General features: G+C 35.3%; 1 protein-coding gene across 11 annotated transcripts in view; it reads left to right on the top strand.

Moving 5' to 3' along the window:
- LOC106883689 (endothelin-converting enzyme homolog) overlaps window positions 1-23056 on the top strand; it is a 243548-nt gene that overhangs the window by 171035 nt on the left and 49457 nt on the right. For all 11 annotated transcript variants that reach the window (XM_089342468.1, XM_089342473.1, XM_089342469.1 and 8 more), the window contains 2 exons: window positions 15064-15310; window positions 20575-20778. In XM_089342468.1, the coding sequence (XP_089198594.1) occupies window positions 15064-15310; window positions 20575-20778 (451 nt within the window). The remainder of the gene's footprint in view (window positions 1-15063; window positions 15311-20574; window positions 20779-23056) is intronic.

A 23056-nucleotide genomic window follows, 5' to 3' on the forward strand; every position in this document is an offset into this window, starting at 1 on the left:
TTTTCAAGCACATTGGTGAAACAAGTGTGTCCAGAACTGCTTGATGTTGTCTTCTGAAAATGGTTTGTAAACCAGTGACATCAGTTAAAAGGCCTCTTTTAAACAAAATACACATACAAAATCATCTGAAATGGGCAGTAGATAACATGTAGATCAACTTTTCAAAAGTTTTGCTAACGAATGAAACTTGTGTTACCCTTGATGGACCTGATGGTTGGAGCAAGGGATAGGTTGTAAATGGACGAGATCATCATCAATGCTTGAGATGCCAACAAGGGGGAGGAGGCATCATGATTTGGGCAGATATTATTGGAGGTATTATGTTTGGTCCTTGGAAAGTGCCTGACAGTGTTAAAATGACTGCAGATGCATACATAACCTTTCTGAGGGAGCACCTTCGACCTTGGTTAAAAAAGTAAATGATCGCCTTCAAGACAATTCATGCAAGATAATGCGTCCTCACACCCAGGAAGATGAAGTGGCCTGCCTGTTCCCCTGACCCAATAGAAAACTTGTGGAGTATTCTAAAGTGGTGAGTTTACAAGAATGGACACTAGTTTAGGAGCAAGGATGAACTGTCGCAGGCAATAGTGGATGTATTTCATGGCATAACATCTGAGGAAATCCAAAAATTAGCATGTTCCATGGACCAGTGCCTTTCCCAACCAATTTCAAACAAAGACTCATATATCCCTTACTAACTAGCTCACCTATCATTCTTGCTTGTTTATTTCTATTTCTTCCATGTTTATGACTGTATGTATTCATTTCAGTATGTACACCAAACAATTAAATTGGTATTTTCTTGTGTACATGAGTTTTAATCACACCTCACTAATAATTTGAAACAGTGAAAGTTTATGTAAATTGGGTAAATGGCCATAGTTTCTGTGTTGTTTTTCAGAACCTCATGTTATTCTATACTCCATGCACATAAAACTGTAGCCATCATTCTGTTAAAATTTTGTTGAATTTCAACGAGTGCTTTTTAAATAAAATAAAAAAGTGTTATGTCGTTAATTTGAAATGCAATGTGTGTGTGCATATATATATATATATAAAACCTACATTATTCTGGTGCTCCGACATCAAATAGTTCTTCAACATTTATTTACGCAGTGGGTAATTAGAATGCAGGTAAGAATGTGAGACATTCATGCCTCTCTGAAGGATATCGAAGCTGTAAAGAGGAAACAAGATTATGTAATGAGGTATCATTATGACTGCAACATACACCTTTGTTGTTATCCCTCTCTCTATACACACACATATATATAAACCATTTCCCTGCACAAGCCTTATTGATACATATATGAATGGGTGGGTGTATATATAGTATAAATTTTAATGAGAGGCTGTCTCAAAATGTTTCAAGACTCAAACAATTAACTACACTTTACAAACTTGATATATATATATATATATATATATATATATATATATATATATATATATATATATATATATTATATATGTGTGTGTGTGTGTATAAAGCTGCACATTGACTTTTACAGAAAACAGACAAGAACTTCCATAATTCTTTATATCAGAATCCATAAAAAAAAGCATTAGTGTTTGCAACTCTCATACTACATATTTCTACCAATCCCATATTAGCTATCAATATATACACTCACCAATGATTTATACAAGCCATGTTGGTTACAGTACAAAATGTCTGGCATTCAAATTGTAACCATTTTCTTGCCATATTTACTCAGCAGTTTAATCTGCCATAGCTATGGCACCACTGGCCCATAACTGGATTCTAGTTTTCAAATGGCAAGGTTCTATTACATTCTCTACCTTCTGAACTCACAATCATCAATGTCACCAGCTCCATTATTATCATTTTCATTTTGGTCTTCACCATTGTTGTCAGCTCCATTACCATCATAACAATCACCATCATTATAACAATGATTGTCATTGTCCATTACCATTGTTATTGTCATCTTAATTACCATCATAACAATAATCATTATCATGAATGTCATGTTATCACTGTAATCATAGCAATCATCATCATCATCTCAATCATTACCACCATTATCATAGTAATCATTAATCATAGTAATCACTGTTGTCTCAATCACCATTGTAAATAATAATTCAAAGATAGAAACAATAATTTAGAGCAAAACCCTTGAGACCAACTGCAGACACACATTTTCCATTCATCAATCTGTTGGCAACACCCACTCCTATCCTGTAAACTACAGATTTGTTTGATTTTCCAAACCATCTGATTTGGTGGTCTGGAATTGTTGATGACAATTGTCACAGCGGGGAAGCACAATAAACATGACTACTAAGCTATTGATTATATAAATATTTACCTTTGTTCAAAAATATGCGAAATATTTTGGTCTTTGATGACTGATTATATTTTTATATTCTAACGTAACAATGAGTTGAGGCCTGAAACCATTAAATATATACACGTGTATAAATAAATATGTGTGTGTATACACTCACATATATATCATAATGTAGTGAAAGAGCCGGAAGACAGTTGAACCATTTGTTTGAGGTACTGTTTATTGAGGTGCTGTTTATTAAGGGTACTGTTCGTTTGGACTATTATTTATTGGGGGTTTAATTTGCTGGGGGTACTATTTATTGAGAGTACTGTTTGTTTGGGGTACTGTTTATTGGAGAGACCATCTGTTAGGAACACCATATATATGGAGCTACTCTTGGTGAGCAGTGTTTTCTCTAATTTATAAACTAGTTATAAAATGTGTGCACACAACATTCTTAAGGCAAAATGAAATCATTTTGATTGAAGAAATTTGGGCAATGGTTACTTGCATGGATATGCACTCATACTTTGCAAGGAAAAACAAAATTTGCTAACAAATTTCTGTAGACACTCTCAGCAGAAACTTAGAGGAAGCATTGCTGTTAGAGTACTGTTTGTTTGAAGTATTATTTCTAGACAGTACATTTACTTGAGGTACATGTATTATTGTCAAATAGTTCGCTAGTTTTCTACCAACAAACCAACTGACAATATTAATTCAACAGTTATTTAGCCTCAGGTCAGCCCTGATTGAGCAGAAATATAGTGATGAGACACATTGTAGATGTGACTTAGGCCAATATTATCCATTGTGTACTCCTTGTATAAAAAAATGGCAAGATATGATCTGACTGTGAATATATATACCTTACCCTGTTTGGTTTCATTTTTAATTGTCTGTATCTATCAAACTGTAAGTATCTCCTTCAAACTAACTGAATGCTTGCCTTGTATTCTTCCTCCTCTCCTTATTATTTCTAGCTAAATGTTTTCCCTCAAAATCCCTGGTGATTACATTGGCTTTGATATGTTTTTGCCTCTTCGTTAGCTCTAATGAATTTGTTGTTTTGTTCAGCTTGTCAGTTAACTTTCCATTTGTTAATCATAATTATTATTAACATTATCATTGTTATTATTATTAATTTATAATAATAATAATTATTATTATTGTTATTATTATTAATTTATGATAATAATAATTATTATTATATTTCTTATTTTCGATAGATTTTCTTTTTATTTATCAATAATACTTTTAATATTTAATTTTATTTCCCATTAATGTAATTAATTTAGGCACAAGGTCAACAGTTTTGAGGTGGAGAGAATAGTTGGTGCCATTGACTCCCCCTGCTTCCAGTACTTGATACTGATATATTAAAGCAAAGTTGACTTTGGTGAGATTTGAAACTGTAACTGGAACTGGAACTGTCAGAACAGATACTACAAAGTATTTTGCCTGATGTTGTAATGATTTTGTTAATCCAGTACTAATAAATGATAACTGTATTTGTTTTATAAAGATTAATGATTGCCCTTCTTTCTGTCTCTGGTGAAACCAAAATGTTTGTCTACATATTTGAAGGTGACTGAAACTCATCTTCTTTTGATCTCAACTAAACTCAAAAACTCCTATCTCACATGTAGTGCCCTCTGGATGGCCATTTATACAAAGGGAAATAATTATCTCCTCACATCATTAGGCATAATTAGAAATTTGAAACCAAGGAATAGGAAAAGGATACAAATGAGTTCACATATATAATAAATATGTGTAATTTTTTTCCTTATCTATGGTGAAGTCCTTACAATTTCTAGTAATGTTAGAAACCAATATTCTTTTTACTCTGGTTACTTTTAAATGTCATTTCTTTGTGGAGGAAGGAGAAAATGAGTCTCATGAAATTAGAGACTTGGTATCTGTATCACCCCCACCCCATCATTCACCCTAAAGATGAAATAGCAATTAACTTACGACATAAAGGTCTCAGTTCAGATTCTGTATTTGGAGGTTGACTTTCTTTGATCCTTTAGAGCTTAATAAAATATAGCACCAGTCAACAACTGGAGTACATTTAATTAACCTCTCCCTGTAAATCATCCTACTTGTGACTATGTTAAAAGAAGTCAATAATAATGGAATCTGAAAAATTAAATGATTTTTTTATCTCAAGGCGGTTGTCATTATGCCAATAATAAACATGCATACACACACACTGGTTCTATTTCACATCTTTATTGGTTGTTTGATAAATCATTCTGTTAATCAGTTAGGTTTCCAAAGTCCTCTTTTTACCGTTTGCAACCTTATGAATGACATGCCTTCTTTATTCCTGTTCAAAGGACTCTGATAAACTTGACTGATTCATTGATTAACTAAACAATTAATCAAACAGTTTATTAGTTAATTGATTAAATACTTAACCAATTGACAAATAAATAATAAAAGGATCGAAATAGAACCAGTGTGTGTTTGTATGTTTATTATTGGCATAATGACCCTCCCAAAATTCAACAAAATGTATTTCAGCTCAACAATTCACATCAAGAATATTGCAAACCAAATACACAAATGAAATTAAGATATTTGTCTGAAGTAGCTTGCTTACCAACCACATGGTTCCAGGTTCATTCCCACTGCATGGCACCTTGGGCTAGTGTCTTCTACTATAGCCTCGGGCCAACCAAAGCCTTGTGAATGGATTTGGTAGATGGAAAGTGAAAGAAGCCCGTTGTATATATGTATATATATATATATATATATATATGTCTGTGTGTGTATATGTTTGTGTCTGTGTTTGTCCCCCCCAACATCGCTTGACAACCGATACTGGTGTGTTTACGTCCCCGTAACTTAGCAGTTCGGCAAAAGAGACCGATAGAATAAGTACTAGGCTTCCAAAGAATAAGTCCTGGGGTTGATTAGCTCGACTAAAGGCAGTGCTCCAGCATGGCCGCAGTAAAAGAGTAAAGAGTATCAACACTACCTTTATACATCACATGACTTTCAGTTAAATTATGAATTTTATCAAAAATCAAATGTCTTTTTCATTTATTTGATATAGTTATCATCTATCTAGTTTATGAAAATTAAATGAGAAAATGAAGAGATGATGTTAAAAGTTAATGATCAGTATTTTTGATACAGTATCATCATCATCATCATCATTTTAATGTCCACTTTTACATGTTAGCATAAGTCAGATGAAATTTATTGAAGCAGATTATCTATGACCAGATATCCTTTCTGTCACCAATCCTCACTTGTTTCCAAACACACTAATATTTCTCCATAGCCGGAAATGAATGAAACTGCATGATAGAGACACAGATTTACAACTATCACATGATGTCAAGATAAGGATATAGATACACACGCAATATCAGAAGCAGTAACTCACACACACACATATACATATATGTCAGGCTTCTTTCAGTTTCTATCTACCAAATCCACTCATAAGCATTAGTTGGCCCAAGGCTTTGGTAGAAGACACTCATCCAAGGTAACATGCAGTGGGTTTGAACACAAGACCATGTGGTTGAGCAGTAAATTTCTCTACCGCACAGTCATATTTGCTCATATCTCATTATTTCATAAAGTAGCTAATTGAAAGCCAAAGAGATCAAGTTAAAAGGTATTGGAGTGTTTTTTGATAAAGTATTGTCATTTCTTAAACTGACTGAATATTATAACTTGATGATACCCCCACCACCCAAGCTCACTTCATCATGTTATAATGCACATATTTCAGAACTGATAACAATAAAAAAAAAGAACAAAATAAAGTATATAATTAATAATATATTTATAAAATTACGTTTTGTAATGTCAATTTTATTTACTTTATTTTCCCTTCATTTAACAAACATTTCTTGATACTGAAGATTCTGCTATAAATTCACAATTTTTTCCATTCCTCTTTCCCCCAACCACCACCACCACCACCACTGAAGTAAATTTATGTTTAATAAACATTTGAGATGTTTTCTGCTAATCTCCACCCCGCGATTTTGCATTGATTTAAAAAAGAAAAAAAAGAAGACATTTGTGATCAACTTCCTGTCACTTCAGTCTCTCTTACCTTCTTACAGTATCCACCATTTTCCCCAATAGTTTCCACACAGAACCCCACCCCTACTGCTTCTTGTTGGCTTTTCACCATTCCCCAAATCATATCCTTTGAACTTTTAGTTATTTCTGTCTATTAATTGGGTTCTAACCACATCCCTTGTCATCATCTCCTCCACCATCTTTGATAATTAATTCAGAATAGTCAACCATGTCTCCATGGCCTCTCAGCTGCTAGAAATACCAATCAAATCTCCCACAAATCATATTGGATAATATCAGTCCTAGGCATATTCTTAAAATATGTTGGTCATAGATGGAAAACAGTTGATCATAGGCTTACTGGGGCTGATTTAAACCAGGGCTAAAACGATAACCATTTTATTGAGTCAAAGAGGGGACAAAGCTACTGGAGTTCTGTGATGCAAATAACCCATTGATCTGCAACACCAACTTCAGGAAGCCAGCCAGCCTCCTGATAACTATCAATCAGATGACTATGCTAGCAAGATTGAGTACATTTTCACCAGACAGCGGGATGCATGGCTGCTCCTAAATACAAAGACTTTCCCTGGTGAAGAATGTACCCCCCCCCCCACCCCAGCATAGACTAGTCATTAGTGACTTTAGACTCCAGGCCAGAAGGATGCCAAGAAGCAGACCAATCTGAAAAAGGATTTGGAAGCTTAAGAACCATTCATGTGATCAGAGATTTCGGGACATCCCAATTGAGAAATTTGATGAGAGGGAGAAAGAACTTCAGACTTGTAACATAAAGGGCAACTAGAAATTCCTGTGGGACAGCTTACTGAGTGCCACAGACCAAATCTGTGGCTGATGCAAAGTCCCACCTAGTCTCACCTAGGGTGATGTGGTGGTGGAACGATGCTGTAGACAAGGCCATTAGAGCAAAGAAACAGGCCTGGAAGAGTGGGGGTTGCAGGGAACTGTATGAGATAGCCAGAAGGGAAGCTAGGAGACATGTATATCTATCCAGGAGGAAGAAGAAAAGAAGTTTGCCTGTGTTCAGCAACATGAGGACCAAAGACTTGAAGTGTTTTGGATTGCAAGACAGTGTGTGAAAGAAAATTGTGATGTCATTGGAGAGAAATGTGTCCACCTGGATGATGGTGCACTTACATTTAATGATTTTGCAAAGAAAGAGGCTTGGAAATGCCATTATAAAAGACTGCTGAATGTGGAGAATGAATGGGAAGAGGAGAATTTGCCAAATGTTGACCCAAATGAGGGAGAAACGCCACTGATGTTATATTTCTGGTAATGCAGCTTCAAGAGAAATACATAGTGAAAGATAAATCTCTGTACTTGGCTTTTGTTGATTTGGAGAAAGCCTTTGACAGGATCCCCTGATCCCTTCTCTGGTGGTCAGTGCAGAAACTAGGGATAGACAAGTGGTTGGTGAGAGCTGTACAAGCCATGTACAGGTGAGGGTTGGCAACAAGTACAGCAAAGAATTCAGGGTACAAGTAGGGGTTCACCAAGGATCAGTCCTCAGCTCCCTCTTGTTCATCAGAGTCCTACAGGCAATAACAGAGGAATTTAAGACAGGCTACCCTTGGGTGCTCCTCTATGCTGATGACCTTGTTCTTATAGCTGAATCATTACTAAAACTAGAGAAGTTTCAGGTGTGGAAGCAAGGTCTAGAGTCAAAGGGCTTTAGAGTCAATTTAGCAAAAACCAAAGTATTATTAAGTAGGAAGGTAGACAAATTACAAACCCTTTCACATAGATGGCCCTGATCGACCTGTATAAAAAGGCCTAGGTAGAAACACCATAAGATGCACCCAGTGTGACCTATGGACACATAAGAGGTGCAGCAATATTAGAGGAAGGTTAACAAGGAAAATAATTTTTGTGTGGAAGATGCACACGTACAATAAACACTGAAAATAGACTTCATCAATTGCCAGGGGGTAAGCTAGAGGTAGTAGATAGCTACCGTTATCTAGGTGACCAAGTTAGTAGCAGAAGTGGATGCTCTGAGAGTGTAGCTGTGAGAATAAGAATAGGCTGGGCAAAGTTCAGAGAGCTACTACCTCTGCTGGTAACAAAGGACCTCTCCCTCAGTGAAAAGCAGATTGTATGATGCGAACAGCTATGTTACATGGCAATGAAATATGGGCTGTGACAGCTGAGGACATGCATAGGCTTGAAAGAAATGAAGCCAATATGCTTCGCTGATGTTCAATGTCGATGTGCATGTACAACAGAGTGTAAGCATCTTGAGAGAAAAGTTGGGCATAAAAAGAATCAGATGTGATGTGCAAGAGAACCGACTGAGCTGGTATGGTCATGTGGTGTGTATGGATGAGGACAACTGTGTAAAGAAGTGCTGATCTCTAACTGTAGAGGGAACTTGTGGTAAAGGTAGACCCAAGAAGACGTGGGACAAGCATGATCTTCGAACTTTGGGCCTCACAGAGGCAGTGATTAGTGACTGGGACCTTTGGTGATATGCTGTGCTTGAGAAGACCTGTCAAGCCAAGTGAAATTGTAGTCATGGCTGATGCTGGTGTCATGTAACTGGCACCCATGCTGGTGGCACATAAAAAGCACCTTTTGAGTGTTGGGCCTCATGGAGGCAAGGTGGCTGATGCTGGTGGCATGTAAAAAGCACCTTTTGAGTGTTGGGTCTCATGGAGGCAATGATGAATGATCAAGACCTTTGGCATTATGCCGTGCTTGAGAAGAAGTATAATTGTCAGCTGCAATTTGCAGTTGTTGCAGATACTGGTGTCATGCACTTGTGCCAGTGGCATGTAAAAGCACCCATTACACTCTGAGTGGTTGGTGTTAGGAAGGGCATCCAGCTGTAGAAACCATACCAAATCAGACTGGTGTAGCCTTCCAGCTTGACAGCCCTTGTCAAACTGTCCAATCCATGCCAGTGTGGGCAACGGACATTAAATGATGATGATGATGAAGTAAAATATTCATCATTTCTCATTATGTAATTTTTAATCTAAACAACAATTATGTCCAAATATCTATTACTGTCCTCATTCTCTCTTCTCTCCAGGTTGATATCTCCTATTCCCCCTTCTAGTACCTCACCTTCTGTGCTGGTGCTACAATGAATCCCTCCATTCCCCCTTTATAGGTAAATGGTGAGCAAAGCTACTTCCCTAATATTGGTACTACAAAAATGCACCCAGTATACTCCAGTAAAGTGAATGGCATATGCAAAGAGAATGCTTAAGGTTGTGAGATAGCTTTAGTCTTCTCTTCACAAGGACTATTTATCCTCTTTAGTAGTGATGCCATGAGAAAATGCATCCAGTACACTCTGAATGCCTTCCTATCACCAGCCACTTTACAGTCATAGAAACCTAGCCAAATGACATATATAAGCACTGGTCTATGGGAGAACAGTGGCTCCCAATAAGAAATGACCCAACTAATGGAAACAGATGTAAATGGATGATGATCTTATCTATTTCTGTGGTTTGACAAACAGATAACACACAGCTTCACATATATGTTAGTATGTTTATGATAGGCTTCTATACAGTTTCCATTTACCAAATTTCACTCATAAGATAATGATCAACTCTATACTTATGACTAGAATTACTGACAGAGCAGAGCGTACGTTATTTGAGAATTATTATCAATAATAATAATGACATCCAAAGAGACTGCATCATTCACAATAATCTAATTTCAATGAGTTTCACATTTATTACATAAGAAATTCTATAACATATTGCAATAAACATTAACATAGTGATACTGACATAGAAATCTTAGCTGATATTTTCTTTATTTTTACAGTTCATTTTACAAGAACTGAATTGGTGAAAAAAAGTTCTCATTTTCATAAATAGAATAGTAATTACATGGAAAAATGTGAGTGAGAGAAATAATATTCTTCAGATTATAAACCTGGTAAATTACAGAACAAGAAAATTTTTACTTAAAATATTACAGCTTAGGATAAAATTTCAAATAAAATATTTAGATTTAGAAACTATTAGCTTTTATTAAAACTAAAAATTTTATTACAAGTTATTACTTCCATTTGTTATTACCTGTTACTTCTATTAAAAATAACACAAAATATTATTGCCATGCCTCCACATTTTTAGTCTTGACACAATGCCTATTTTTTACATAATGAATTTGTCTACCATATATACTATTCTACTTTGCATAAAACTTTAGCTATATTGGTACTTCTGGCTTTCATTTTTTAAGTATTCTAGTGTGTCAATATTTTACCAAAATGATGGTACCTTTTTTAATTATAATGTTACTTTGTAAATTAAAATCAAATGATTTTTGATATTCCAATTTTATCCTTAGCTGCAATATTTTAAGTAAACATTTTCTTGTTCTGTACTTTACCAGATGTAATAACTTGTTCTGAACTTTTCGAAGTGTAATTATTTGTCCTGTACTTTTCTAGGTTTATAATCTTAAGAATATTATTTCTCTTGCTCACATTTTTCCATGTAATCCATGTTGTTTCCAGGCTATGCTATTATGCTAATTAATAATGCGTCAATTAACAATTTAAGATTTTACCTTATTGAAAATTGAATTTGATAAACTTTGAAAGAGCAACAGCTACTGATATTACCCATCCACACCAAATTAATGGCAGAGAATTTTACCATCTTGAAGGTTGCACCATGGCTCATTAATCGGTTGCAAACAGCAAGACCTCAAAACCATCAGTTACCAGGCTCACCTTAAGTAACCTAGATTTTGAGTAGGTGATAATAGCAATGATTGCTGCTGATCTACAGGGTGTCCACAAAGTCTGGGTATATTGGGATTAACACATACTTTAAAAAATTATTATTTCTTATATTTAATTGTTCATGTTATGATTTTATTTACTCCATGTACCCAGACCTTGTGGACACCCTGTAAATCTATCAATAATGATTCAATACAACAGTAATTATGAAAGTATATCAGATACACACAAGTGAAAATTACCTACATTCCCATAATACAAAAATTGATATATGAAAATCCCTTTAAATTGATTCTGATATTAAACAATAAGTTTAGAATATAATCACTTCATAACAATGCCTTTTCTGGACAGCCTTACTACATGCCTTCAGGTCTGCCCATAGAGACAAAGCAAAAATGACTATATTCTTTTCTCAATAAAATTAGATGTGTATATCTGAAGCATATGACACATTAATGAACTAGCCTGATTAAATAATTAACTAAAAAGAAATTAGCAAAAAATGCAGAAAGCAAGTAAGGCTGAAAGAGAAAATTAATAATAAAAGTTAAACTTACTTAAGTGCAATAGCATATTAAAAATAACTTTATTAATTAAATATTAAAGTTAAAAAATAAAGCACTTTTGACCAATGCTTTTTCTGAACAGCCTCACTACATGACTTCAGTACTGCCCATAGAGACACAGCCAGAAATGTCTATATTCTATCAAGTGAATTTGGAATTTTAAAGAAAATATAAATAAAATAAAGTCATTTTTTAAGCAAATTTATTTTCTTGCAATTATTAATAAATTATATGCATTTTTATAAGCAAAAAAATATTGATTTTGTAACAAGGAACAATTACAATATAATCATCATCTTGAATTTGCAACATGGCTCACCAAATGATAACAAATTGCAAGACCCCAAAATTTTCAGTGACCAGTCTCACCTTAAGTCGTGTAGATTTTGAGTTGATGAAAATAATGATTGTTGCTAATTGATATGAAAAATAAACACTTGTGTTATGTAATGAATTTAATTCAATTAACAATGACATAATTTATTAAAGCATATGAATAACTTCATTGCTAATAAATTTAAAATTAAAAGTAATATAAAATATAATTACTTAAAATTGTGCCTTCTCTGAATGGCCATACATGATTCAGTACTGCTCATAGAGACACAGTCACAAGAGGCTATATTTTATCGAAGAATTTAGGTTGTTTAAAACAAAAATTAATATGAAGTTATTTATAAAAGGAAGTAACCCCCCCCCCCCCAACCCATATCCCCTCAAACCCTTCATTGGAGTCTGAAAGATGCTGCATGTGAGTAAATTGTGGCCTTAAGAATATTATTCAACTACTACAGTAGTTGAATGATACATGTAATAATAGCTATGGAAATGGAATCATGTGTATTTCTCATCTAACAACAAGAGACAATACATTAACTGTCTCTACATACTACATTACTGTAGGAACAACAACATTGCATGAGTGTTTTTCATTGTTGACTTCAAGGATTTCAGATTTTAGGTTCGGCTGTATGGTTGAAAAGTTTACTTCCCAACCATGTGATTTCAGGTTCACTCCCACTGCATGGCACCCTGGGCAAGTGTTTTCTACTATAGTCTTGGGACAAGCGAAACCTTGTGAATGAATTTGGTAGACAAAACCTGAAAGGGACCCATCATATGTGTGTATACATGTCTCCTTGTCCTGACACCAACCCTAGAAGATCTCCTTCAATAAATTTCATTTTCATCTGACCTAAGCTAGTATGAAAAAGATGTGTATGTTAAAATGACTACATATGCAGTTCAAAGTCAGTCTCTTGTTACTCTGATCTGTGTAACTAGAGGTGAAACTCAGAGTATCAAGAGACTGACTCAACAAAATAAAATACATTAGTAATCTCTACTATGGAACTCTTTTTTTTCGATAGTTAACACTATTCACACATGCAGCCGTGTGTGTGTGTACATATATTGCAGATGAAAGTTTCCACACAAATTCCATCAACTAAATCCACTCAATCTATTAGTCAACACTAAAGCTATAAATAAAAGACAATTTACCCCAGTTGCCACACAGTGAGATTGAACCCAGAATGACATAGAGATAAACAGAAATACATAACTACACAACCATATGTTCATCCAGGTTGAAGGTTAAATAAGGTCTCAACAGATTAAAAGATTTAATTGTGATTTGATATTTGTTTATCAACCTAAGTATTTCACTTCAGATCTCATCAACCTTCTAATGGCAGGTTCAATTCCCCACTCCCTCCCATTTTCTAAACTTTGTTTTCAGCTCTTTCTATACATTAGATTTCTTGGTAAAGTTATCAGAGCAGTGGACAATTACAGTTTTTGTTGAGACTTTTTATATTATTAGCTCAAATCCTTCCAATTTTAACTTTGCTTTTCATCCTTTAGGGCAGGGTGTCGATTAAAATGAAGTACCAGTCAAGTACTGGGTTTGATTTGACTAACTTCATTTCCCAAATTTCTTGTCTTGTGCCTTGGCAGAATGGTTAGAGCTTTGGACAAAATATAAAGTACTGGGGTTGACAGTGTCAACTTAAGCCCTTCCCTAAAATTGCTGAATTTGTGCCAAAGTTTGAAACCCTTATTATTATCATCGTTACTATCATTAAGTGAGCTGGTAGAATCATTAGCATGCTGGATAAAATGCTTAGCAGCATTTCATCTGCCTTTATGTTCTGAGTTCAAATTCTGTTGAGGTTAGCTTTACCTTCCATTGTTTTGGAATTGATAAAATAAATATCAGTTAAGCACCCAGCTGGATGTAATTCACTTTACCCATCTCCTGAAAAAGCTGGCCTTGTGCCAACATTTGAAATTACTATTAAGATGTCAAGCTGGTAGAATTGTTACTGCACCAGACAAAATGCTTAGCAGTATTTATTGTCATGTCTTGAGTTCAAATTCCACTGAGGTCAACATTGTCTTTCATCTTTTCAAAGTTGATAAAATTAGCAGTAAAGCACTGGGGTTGACGTATTTGCCTGACCACCTACCCCTAAAATTGCTGGCCTTGTACCAAAATTTGAAACAATTATTATTATAAAAAGGTGTTGGGCTGGTAAAATCATAACTGTCAAAAAAACTGCCTTGTATTTCTTCTGGTTCTTTATGTTCAGATTTCAAATGACACTAAAGTCAATCTTGCCTTTCATCTGTTGGAGGTTGATAAAAATGGTATCACCTACTCCTTCTCTCCTTAAATTGCTGGCCTTGTGACTGATTCAGAATTTATTATCATTATTGCTATTATTATTATTATTATTATTATTATTGAAGGCAGTGAGCTGACAGAATCATTAGCACGGTGGATGAAATGCTTAGTGGTATTCACCCATCATTGCGTTTAGTTCAGATTCCGCCAAGGTCGACTTTGCTTTTCATCCTTTCAGGGTCGACAAATTAAGTACCAGAGAAACACTGGAGTTGATGTAATCGACTATTCCCCTCCCCTAAATTTCAGACCTTGTGCCTAAGGATTATTATTATTATTAAAGCAGTGATCTGGCAGAATTGTTAACACTGGAAAAAATACTAAGCAGCATTCTTTCTGGCTCAGTATGTTCTGAGTTCAAATCCTGCCGAAGTCAACTTTGCCTTTCATCCTTTTAGGGATGATGAAATAAAATAGCAGTCAAGTACTGGGGTTGATGTAATTGACTTGTCCCCTCTTTCTAAAATAGCTTGCCTTGTGCCAAAATTAGAATTATTATTGTTTTTCTTCTTCTTTCAATTTTGTTTCCATTTCTTGCTGAGTGTCTTCCAAATGCCTAGGGCAAAGAAATTCACTGCATACATTGGTAGACCATTAAAATAAACACACCAGTTTGTTAATTTACAAAATCAAGTTATGTGATAGAAAAAAAAAAGAGTTATTATTGCTATAATCATTATCATTATCATTGTTATTTTCCAGATGTCGGGTCAACGTTATAAACGGACAAACTTTGAAGATGATGATGTGTCCAATGGTGGAACACCGACTATAGATTTCAACCCAAGTGTTGTCCTCTTCAAGGGAGGTCTCACCACATGGCAACGTAAGACGGTGTTGGAGCGAGTTCTGATCACCCTGTCCATCATACTCAGTGTTGTGGTCATCATATTGGCCATCATGCTAACAGTGAAACAGTCCAAGATTAACCAAATCGAAGGAGAACAAAGTAAGTTGTTGCAACAACACCATCACCACAGTTACTACTACTACTACTACTACTACTACTACCATCACCACAACTACTGCCACTACCAGCAGCTACTACCACCACCATTCACATTCATGAAATTGTACTAAACCAGAGTTCATTCCTTACCCCATACCCACCCACCCAATAGCTTTTACTAATTCCACTTAAACATTATTGATGGAATTGTTAAATTGTCAGATAAGATGTTGTATGCTAATTTATTCTGGTTTCTCAGGTCCTAAATTGTTGTGTAGCAGACTTATTCCATCACCTGGTTTTTGGCTCATTTTAAATGGAATCCATTCAATACTAATATTCAGGCCAAGTCCTTGGTTCAGGGATAACTTACTTCCATCATCTTCAAAGATATTTAAAAAAAATATAGAGTCAAATACACAGGCCTTTTCTCTTTGACTAAAAGGTGCAACAAAAGAAAGCCTGATAGAAAAATCTATTCATCATTATACATCCATTGTATATCACATGTATCATACAGCTATTATACATCTATATATTCATTATATAGCCATTTTATAACGTATACAATACCCATCTATTTTACAACTATGTGTCATTCTATATTGTTTATTGGCACAGACATGGTGGTATGGTTAAAAATTTGCAAGCCCATGGTTTTGGATTCAGTCCTACTATGTGGTAGTTTGGCAAGTGTCTTCTACTATAGCCTCAGGTTGACTAAACCCTTATGAAAGAGTTGATAGATGGAATGTGAAAGAAGCTCATCATATGTCATCATCATTTAACATTCACTTTTCTATGTCAGGCAGAATTTGTTGAGGTAGATTTTCTACAGCCAGATGCCCATCCTGTCACCAATAGCTCACCTGTTTCCAAGTAAGGTAATTTTTTCCCATAGCCAGACATGTTTATCATAGAAGACTGGAAACAAACACCCTCACTTGTATGATGATGATGCTTATTTACAACTACCACATGATGTCTAGACAAGAGTACATGCAAACACATACACACAATGACTTCTTTCAGTTTCTGTCTACCAAATCCACTCTCAATGCTTTAGGTGATCTGGGGTTATAGTAGAAGACACTTGCCTAAGATGTCACATGGTCTCTTGGATTCAGTCCCATAAACCATGTTTGGGAAGCAAGCTTCTTGACCACACAGCCATATATATGTGTGTGTGTTCTGCAAAATCATGTCTAGCCAAAGAGAAATGTTACCTTTCTTGGAAACAGATGAGTGTTGGAACCAGGAAAAGCATCCAACCAAAGAAAATCTACCTCAGTAAACTCCATCTGACCCATGCGAGCATGCAAAAATGAATGTTGACACAATGACAATTGCATCCATTAGATGTACATTATTCAACTGACATCTTTAAAGACAGTAGAGAGTTTGTGGAGGGAAGATTTGACTGTTAGTTTTCCTATACATAATCCTGTGATGCACTTGGACACATCATCAGTGATGTTTTCTGGAGTCATTAGGTGTTTCTGGTCTTTCAACATCAGACAACCTCCCCCAGGTGATGCAACCAGAGTTAATCACATTACAGTCAAGTGACTATAGAAGCTATTTCATTCACTTTTGTGGTCCCTATTTTAAGGACAATAGTGAACTTGTTGAGGAGGGACTACTACTTTGAGTAGACCAAGTAGTTATACTGAGAAGCACTATAACCCTTTAGCATTTAAACTGACTATGCCTGGCCCTAATATTATACCTTTTTATGCCCAAATTAGTCAGATCCAGCTTCTCACACCTACTCTACAATGTCATTTCAAAAACATACAATCACATCATTGGAATCTCAGAGCTACAAGATGGGGCATTATCAATTCAAAACATTGTGAATAAATAAGCATTACATTTGACAGAGTAATCTGAATGCTAATCATATATATATATATATATATATATATATATATATATATATATATATATATATATATATATATGAATAGAGTGTTAGGTGTGGTGTACAAATATTGAATATTGAGAAAAAGGTGCTAGAAATTTGGGAAAAAATTTTTTTTATTTATTCATTATTATTAGCGCTTTCATTCATTTCTTGAACTTGTCAAAATCCTATTTGACAAGTTCGAGAAATGAACAAAAGCGTTAATAATAATGAATAAATAAAAAAGATTTTTCTCCAAATTTTGGCAACATTTTTTTTCTCTCTCTCTCTCTCTCTCTCTCTCTCTCTCTCTATATATATATATATATATATATATATATATATATATATATATATATATATATATATATATATATATATATATATCAGATAGATAAAGGCAGAGAGAGAGAGAGAGTGTGGTTAAAAGAGAAGAAAGTAGAATGGTTGTCATAGCAACCTATGGAAGCATTGACATTACAGTTGATATATGCTACTGGTCCAAGAGTACCAAAGAGAGACTGGTTAATGTAATAACAAAGTGAAACACAGTTGTGTAAATCTTACCTCAATGGACATCTTGGTGATGATGATGAATACCAAGCCTCTCTCCTGCTCTCTTAATTATAACTTATCTTCTTTTCTTCCTCTCTCATTTTACTTTCTATAATTTTCTCTTCTCATACACTGTATATTTCACCCTTACTCTACTTTTTCTTACAACCTGCACCTCTTATATCATTTTCTCATTTTACATTCTCTATACACCCTCTCTCTCCTCTTTTATTCCCTGTCTTATGCCTTCTTCGATATCCCCCCCCTCTCACACTCACTACCTCCTTTATCCTCACTTCCTCGACCCCTCCTAGTTTTCTAGTTCGTCAATTTGTAAATTACAGTATAATTATTTATTTTCTCATTCCAACTCTCTTGTTAATGACAACTTAAGACTAGTTAAGTCAATCTGCCTGGAGACAGAGAGGGAAGGTGTGTGTGGATGATACTCAGAGAGAAATGCTTAATTAATCTGAAACAATCATGGAGATAAAATTTCTTCAGATAGAGTTATATAGCTTTACTTGCACAAAATGGATTTACAGGTTTACCTTCACATACACATAGAGTTGTACAGGTTTATCTGCAAATGTTACATATATATTATACCATACCTTGATACTGTGTGGACTAAGATACCCATTGACAGACCACTGGTATTTATAGCGTGTTAAACACTTTCTGTATGCAAATTAGGGATTCCTTCATAGAGTAACTGCTGCATTTGTTGAGTATATAAACAGTTTGGCTGCTTGTTTCTCAGGAGACTGTCAGTATGGTGTAGACACCTGATCAAAACACAATAAGGTTCAAAAAATCAATTAGGGTTGTTCATCATTTTTTCAGTCTGCAGAGAAATGGCTAAAACTTGCAGTTTATAATTATACCATGTTACATATATGAATTATCAATGCATATTTTTTACAGCTACAACTGACTTCATATGAGGCATAGGATCCACCTTTACTCAAAATGAAGCTGTATATAGAAGGCACCCATGCTATCATACTTCATACTTTAACCTTTTGACACCTGACACACAACCATTCACCTGCATACACCTGTCCAAAATACTTCTTAGTAGTGGGAGATTTTTCCTCCCATTCCTTCCGTTCTTTTCTGTCTTGCAAATTACATGGCAACCTCACAAGTGCCAGTGGCACAAAAAAAGTACCCAGTATACCCTGTAAATTGGCCAGTGTTTGGAAGGGCAACCAAACGTAGAAACCATGCCAAAGATGACACTGGAGATCAACACAGCCCTACAGCTCACTGATCAAAATATCCTATCCATGCCAGCATGGAAAGCAGACATAAAATGATGATATATGAAATGCGTATATGTGTGAAATAATTAAGCAATTAAGTGGAGTCTTGTATAGTGGTGGTTTAGCAGTATCATTAGACAAAATGCTTTGTTTAGATTTTGCTCTGGCTCTCTGCATGGAGTGCAACTATAATTTCATCCTTTCTCTTGCCTTCCAACTGGCATGTCTTAGATGTTCCACTGTATTGAGAGAGTATTTATTTGTGATTGTGACTACATGGGCACCTAAAACAAAGAAAAGAAAAAAGAATGACATTAGTGAAAGGCAAAGTGCATGCTGATACCAGATCATACCTTAATTGTGGGCAACAGCTGTTGTTAACCAGAGGTAATGAATTCACAGGGTAATAAATTACGGAATTTTAATATCGCCTACAGTAACATACTGTTACTGTTTTACACATGCATGGATTATGTAATGAAAAACATAAATTATATAATTAAAATAATTTTCTTCTTTCTGAACCTTTTTTATGTACACATACTTTTATTATTCCAACCAATCCAATCGATTTGATTTTCTTGATATGTATCAGCATAATTATTAAATAAAGTTATCAAGTAGCTTAAGGAATAACAGTGGAACATTTACTGACATGGTTACGCAATACTGAGAGTAGAGTGAAATTTATGTTGACTGTGACTTAAAATTAATTGCTTGAGGTGTTCGAATTCACGTTGATATTCTTCAATCATCTAAGCTTAACCAAATCCATACATTCTGGTAACAATTTTCACATCATCATTTAACGTCCATGTTCCATGATGGCATAGGTTAGATGGTTTGACAAGATCTGATAGACCTTAGGGCTACATTGTATTCAAGTGTATCTTTGCAATGGTTTCTACTGCTTGATACCTTTCCAAACACCAACCACTTTACAGTGTAGACTTGGTGCTTTTTTTGTGCTGCCAGCACACACATTAAATTATCCAATGGTAACAAAAAGGTTATGCCAATTAAAATACATTTGATTGGGTCAATCACAGGTTAATATAGTGGAAACAACTTCCATTCATTGATTGAGTCAAAACTTCTGCTACTGCCATCGTATCAACACCTATTTTTTCCAGTCCAGTCCACATCAAGGTAGAATTTTCTACAGTTAGATACCCTTTTTGTTGCCAACCTTCACCTGTTTCTGGCCTATTGAACAACAAACAACTGATATATGCTTTTGCAGTGAACAATAAATGACACTATTTGTATGAACAATGAAGCTTTTGATTATAATCAGCTTGCAACATGTCAAGAGCTCCAGTCATGTTTACACAGTGGACTGCAAACAAATGACACCACCTGTATGAATGATGTTTTTGTTGACAATTAACACACAAGCATGTCAAGATGAGAGGAAATATGAACTTAGCCGCACACACACTATTGGTCCCTATTTCAACAGTTGCAGAGAGAGAGAGAGAGAAAAGTCAAAAGATGAAATATTCCTTAATTGTCTTAAATGTCTATTTTAATAGAGTACTGCCTGACACCAGCCTGTGTAACTGTAGCCAGCACTGTGTTAAACTCCATGGATAAAACTGTGGATCCATGTAAGGATTTTTTCCAGTATGCTTGTGGTGGATGGATTAAGAACCACCCAATCCCATCTGGTTACTCCACGTGGGGTACATTTGGAGTGCTTCGTAAACAGAACCAAATTATTATGAAACATGTGATAGGTAAGTATTTTTCACTTCTTCCCAACTATTACAATCCTTAATCATCTGCTATCATGGGGAACTGCTTCACTGTCTAAATAATGCTAACCATGTTTATATTTTCTATATTTTGTCATGCTTAATCATTGTTGGGAGGAAGTAGATTGGCAGAGTTGTTAGATTTTTGAGCAAAATGCTATGCTTCCAAATCTTGTCATGATCAACTTTGCCATTCATCTTTCTGGGATCAATTAAATAAATTAGCATTGAGACATTGAGGTTAGTTAAATAAATTGATTTAGATGTCTCCCAGGTTTCTTCAAAGATTTTTTGTTTAGAATCTCAGAAGTGTCTAACCCTAACCCTTAATGTTGCTTATTTGGGTGAACAAGAATGTAAATCCTGCTGACCATAATATTTCTGTGAGCAGCAGCAACATCTGGTATTATGAACTCTGTAAGACATTAAATGTAATGATAGAATGATGTCTTACAAATGCTGTATGTGATGTGTATATCACTGTGGTCAGTACATGTTAACAGAAGGAAAACAGAAGCAGACAGGTCACAAACCCTGCCTTATCTCTATCACCTTGACTTGATGGCTATTATTGTTGCTTATCCCCATATCAGCCAACTAGACTCTCCCACCTTATCTTGTTTTATAGGTCACTAGATGGCTGTTGTTGTGTAGCCCCAGGACGGCCCACTGTCAACTAGACCCTCCCACACTATCTTATCAGTCACTAGACAGCTGTTGTCTAGTCCCAGATCAGCACAAAACCAATATTTTCAGATATATCTAAGACTACACTATCTACACCCATGGTTCCCAAACTTTTTCAAAATTTTCATCCTGTGGACCCCCTCCCATTTCTTTGAAGCCTTGCAGACCCCCACCTCTGCCCCAAAATGAAAAAAATCAGAGAAGACGAACAAAGCAAAATGACTTTGTCTAAAATAACTTTTCATGAGATAAAATTTTACTAAAATAAAAAACTTCAATGAGAGGTGAACTTGTTTGGTCAGTAACATGTCCTCAATATTAGGCTGCATTTTTGATAATGTAACCCTCATGCCATGCGCAACGTCCAGTTTATTGCAAGCCTGTTTTAATTGTGAGTAAAGTTGCAAAAGCCATCTCATATTCCTATGTTGTTGCGAATGGAATGATGAATTTGAGGGCCAATTTGGCAACATCTGGATAGGACTGCATCATTTTAATCCAGAATTCACTGCAACACATTAAGGAAGGTGTTTTTTGCACCTCCATCATTCAGCAAGTTGATGAACTGTTTTTGAATCTTCTGACAGAAGGTCAACAACAGAGTTTGCAAAGGGATTGGTGATGAAATGATGAACTTTTTTGAAGTTTGGTAGGTCAGGGAAGTATTAAGACATGCTGTTTCATTATGTCGAGGATGTCGGCATCAATTCAAAGGCAATCTTCATCAAGGATAGATTTGAGGTTTGGAAATGGTGCAAAATTCTCACATGCCAACTTAAAATGCCACAAATGGAGCTTCATTTTAAATGCAATAATTTTTTCATGACAGTGGACAACAGTGATGTCCTTTCCTTGTAGTGCTAAGTTAACAGAATTAACTGATTCAAAAATGTCGACCAAAAAGGAGAGACATATAAGGAACCGAGTTTTTGAGAATTGTCTGTGCAGTTCTTTTTGAGCAAAACAAAGAAATTTGTGTATTTCCTTTCATAGAACGAAGACTCTTTTCATTACTATCCCCTTGGATAACCACCTCACATGTGAGTAGAGTAAAAGCATTTCAAAATTGGAGCCATTGACCTTGCACAAGTCAGCAAAAAGACGTGAGTTTAGAGAATTGGCTTTGATAAAGTTTACCGCTTTGACCACATCATTCAAAACATTCCTCATATGGTTGGGCATTGTTTTAATCATGAATGCTTGGTGATGAAGTGTACAATGCGTACCAGTTGTGTTAGGAAACTTCTCCTTCACCATTGTCTGAAAGCCAGAGCGGCAACCAAGCATTGCTGGAGCACTGTCAGTGCACATGCCTACAACATGTTCCCATTTTATGCCATACGTGTTAAAGAATTGATCCACTTTCTGGAATATATCGTTTGCAGTGGTTCGGGTGTTGAGGGTTTCACAAAAAAGGAATTCATCTTCCAGGTGCTTGTTATGCATGTAATGTACATAAACACAAAGTTGTGCTAAATCTGTCACATCAGTGGTTTCATCAATTTTGATGGCGACATAGTTAAACATTTTATCTTTGAGATGACCAAAGACAAAATATTATCAGATATCTCAG

The sequence above is a fragment of the Octopus bimaculoides genome, chromosome 26 (assembly GCF_046866305.1).
Source record: "Octopus bimaculoides isolate indiv1 chromosome 26, ASM4686630v1, whole genome shotgun sequence".
Lineage (NCBI taxonomy): Eukaryota > Metazoa > Mollusca > Cephalopoda > Octopoda > Octopodidae > Octopus > Octopus bimaculoides.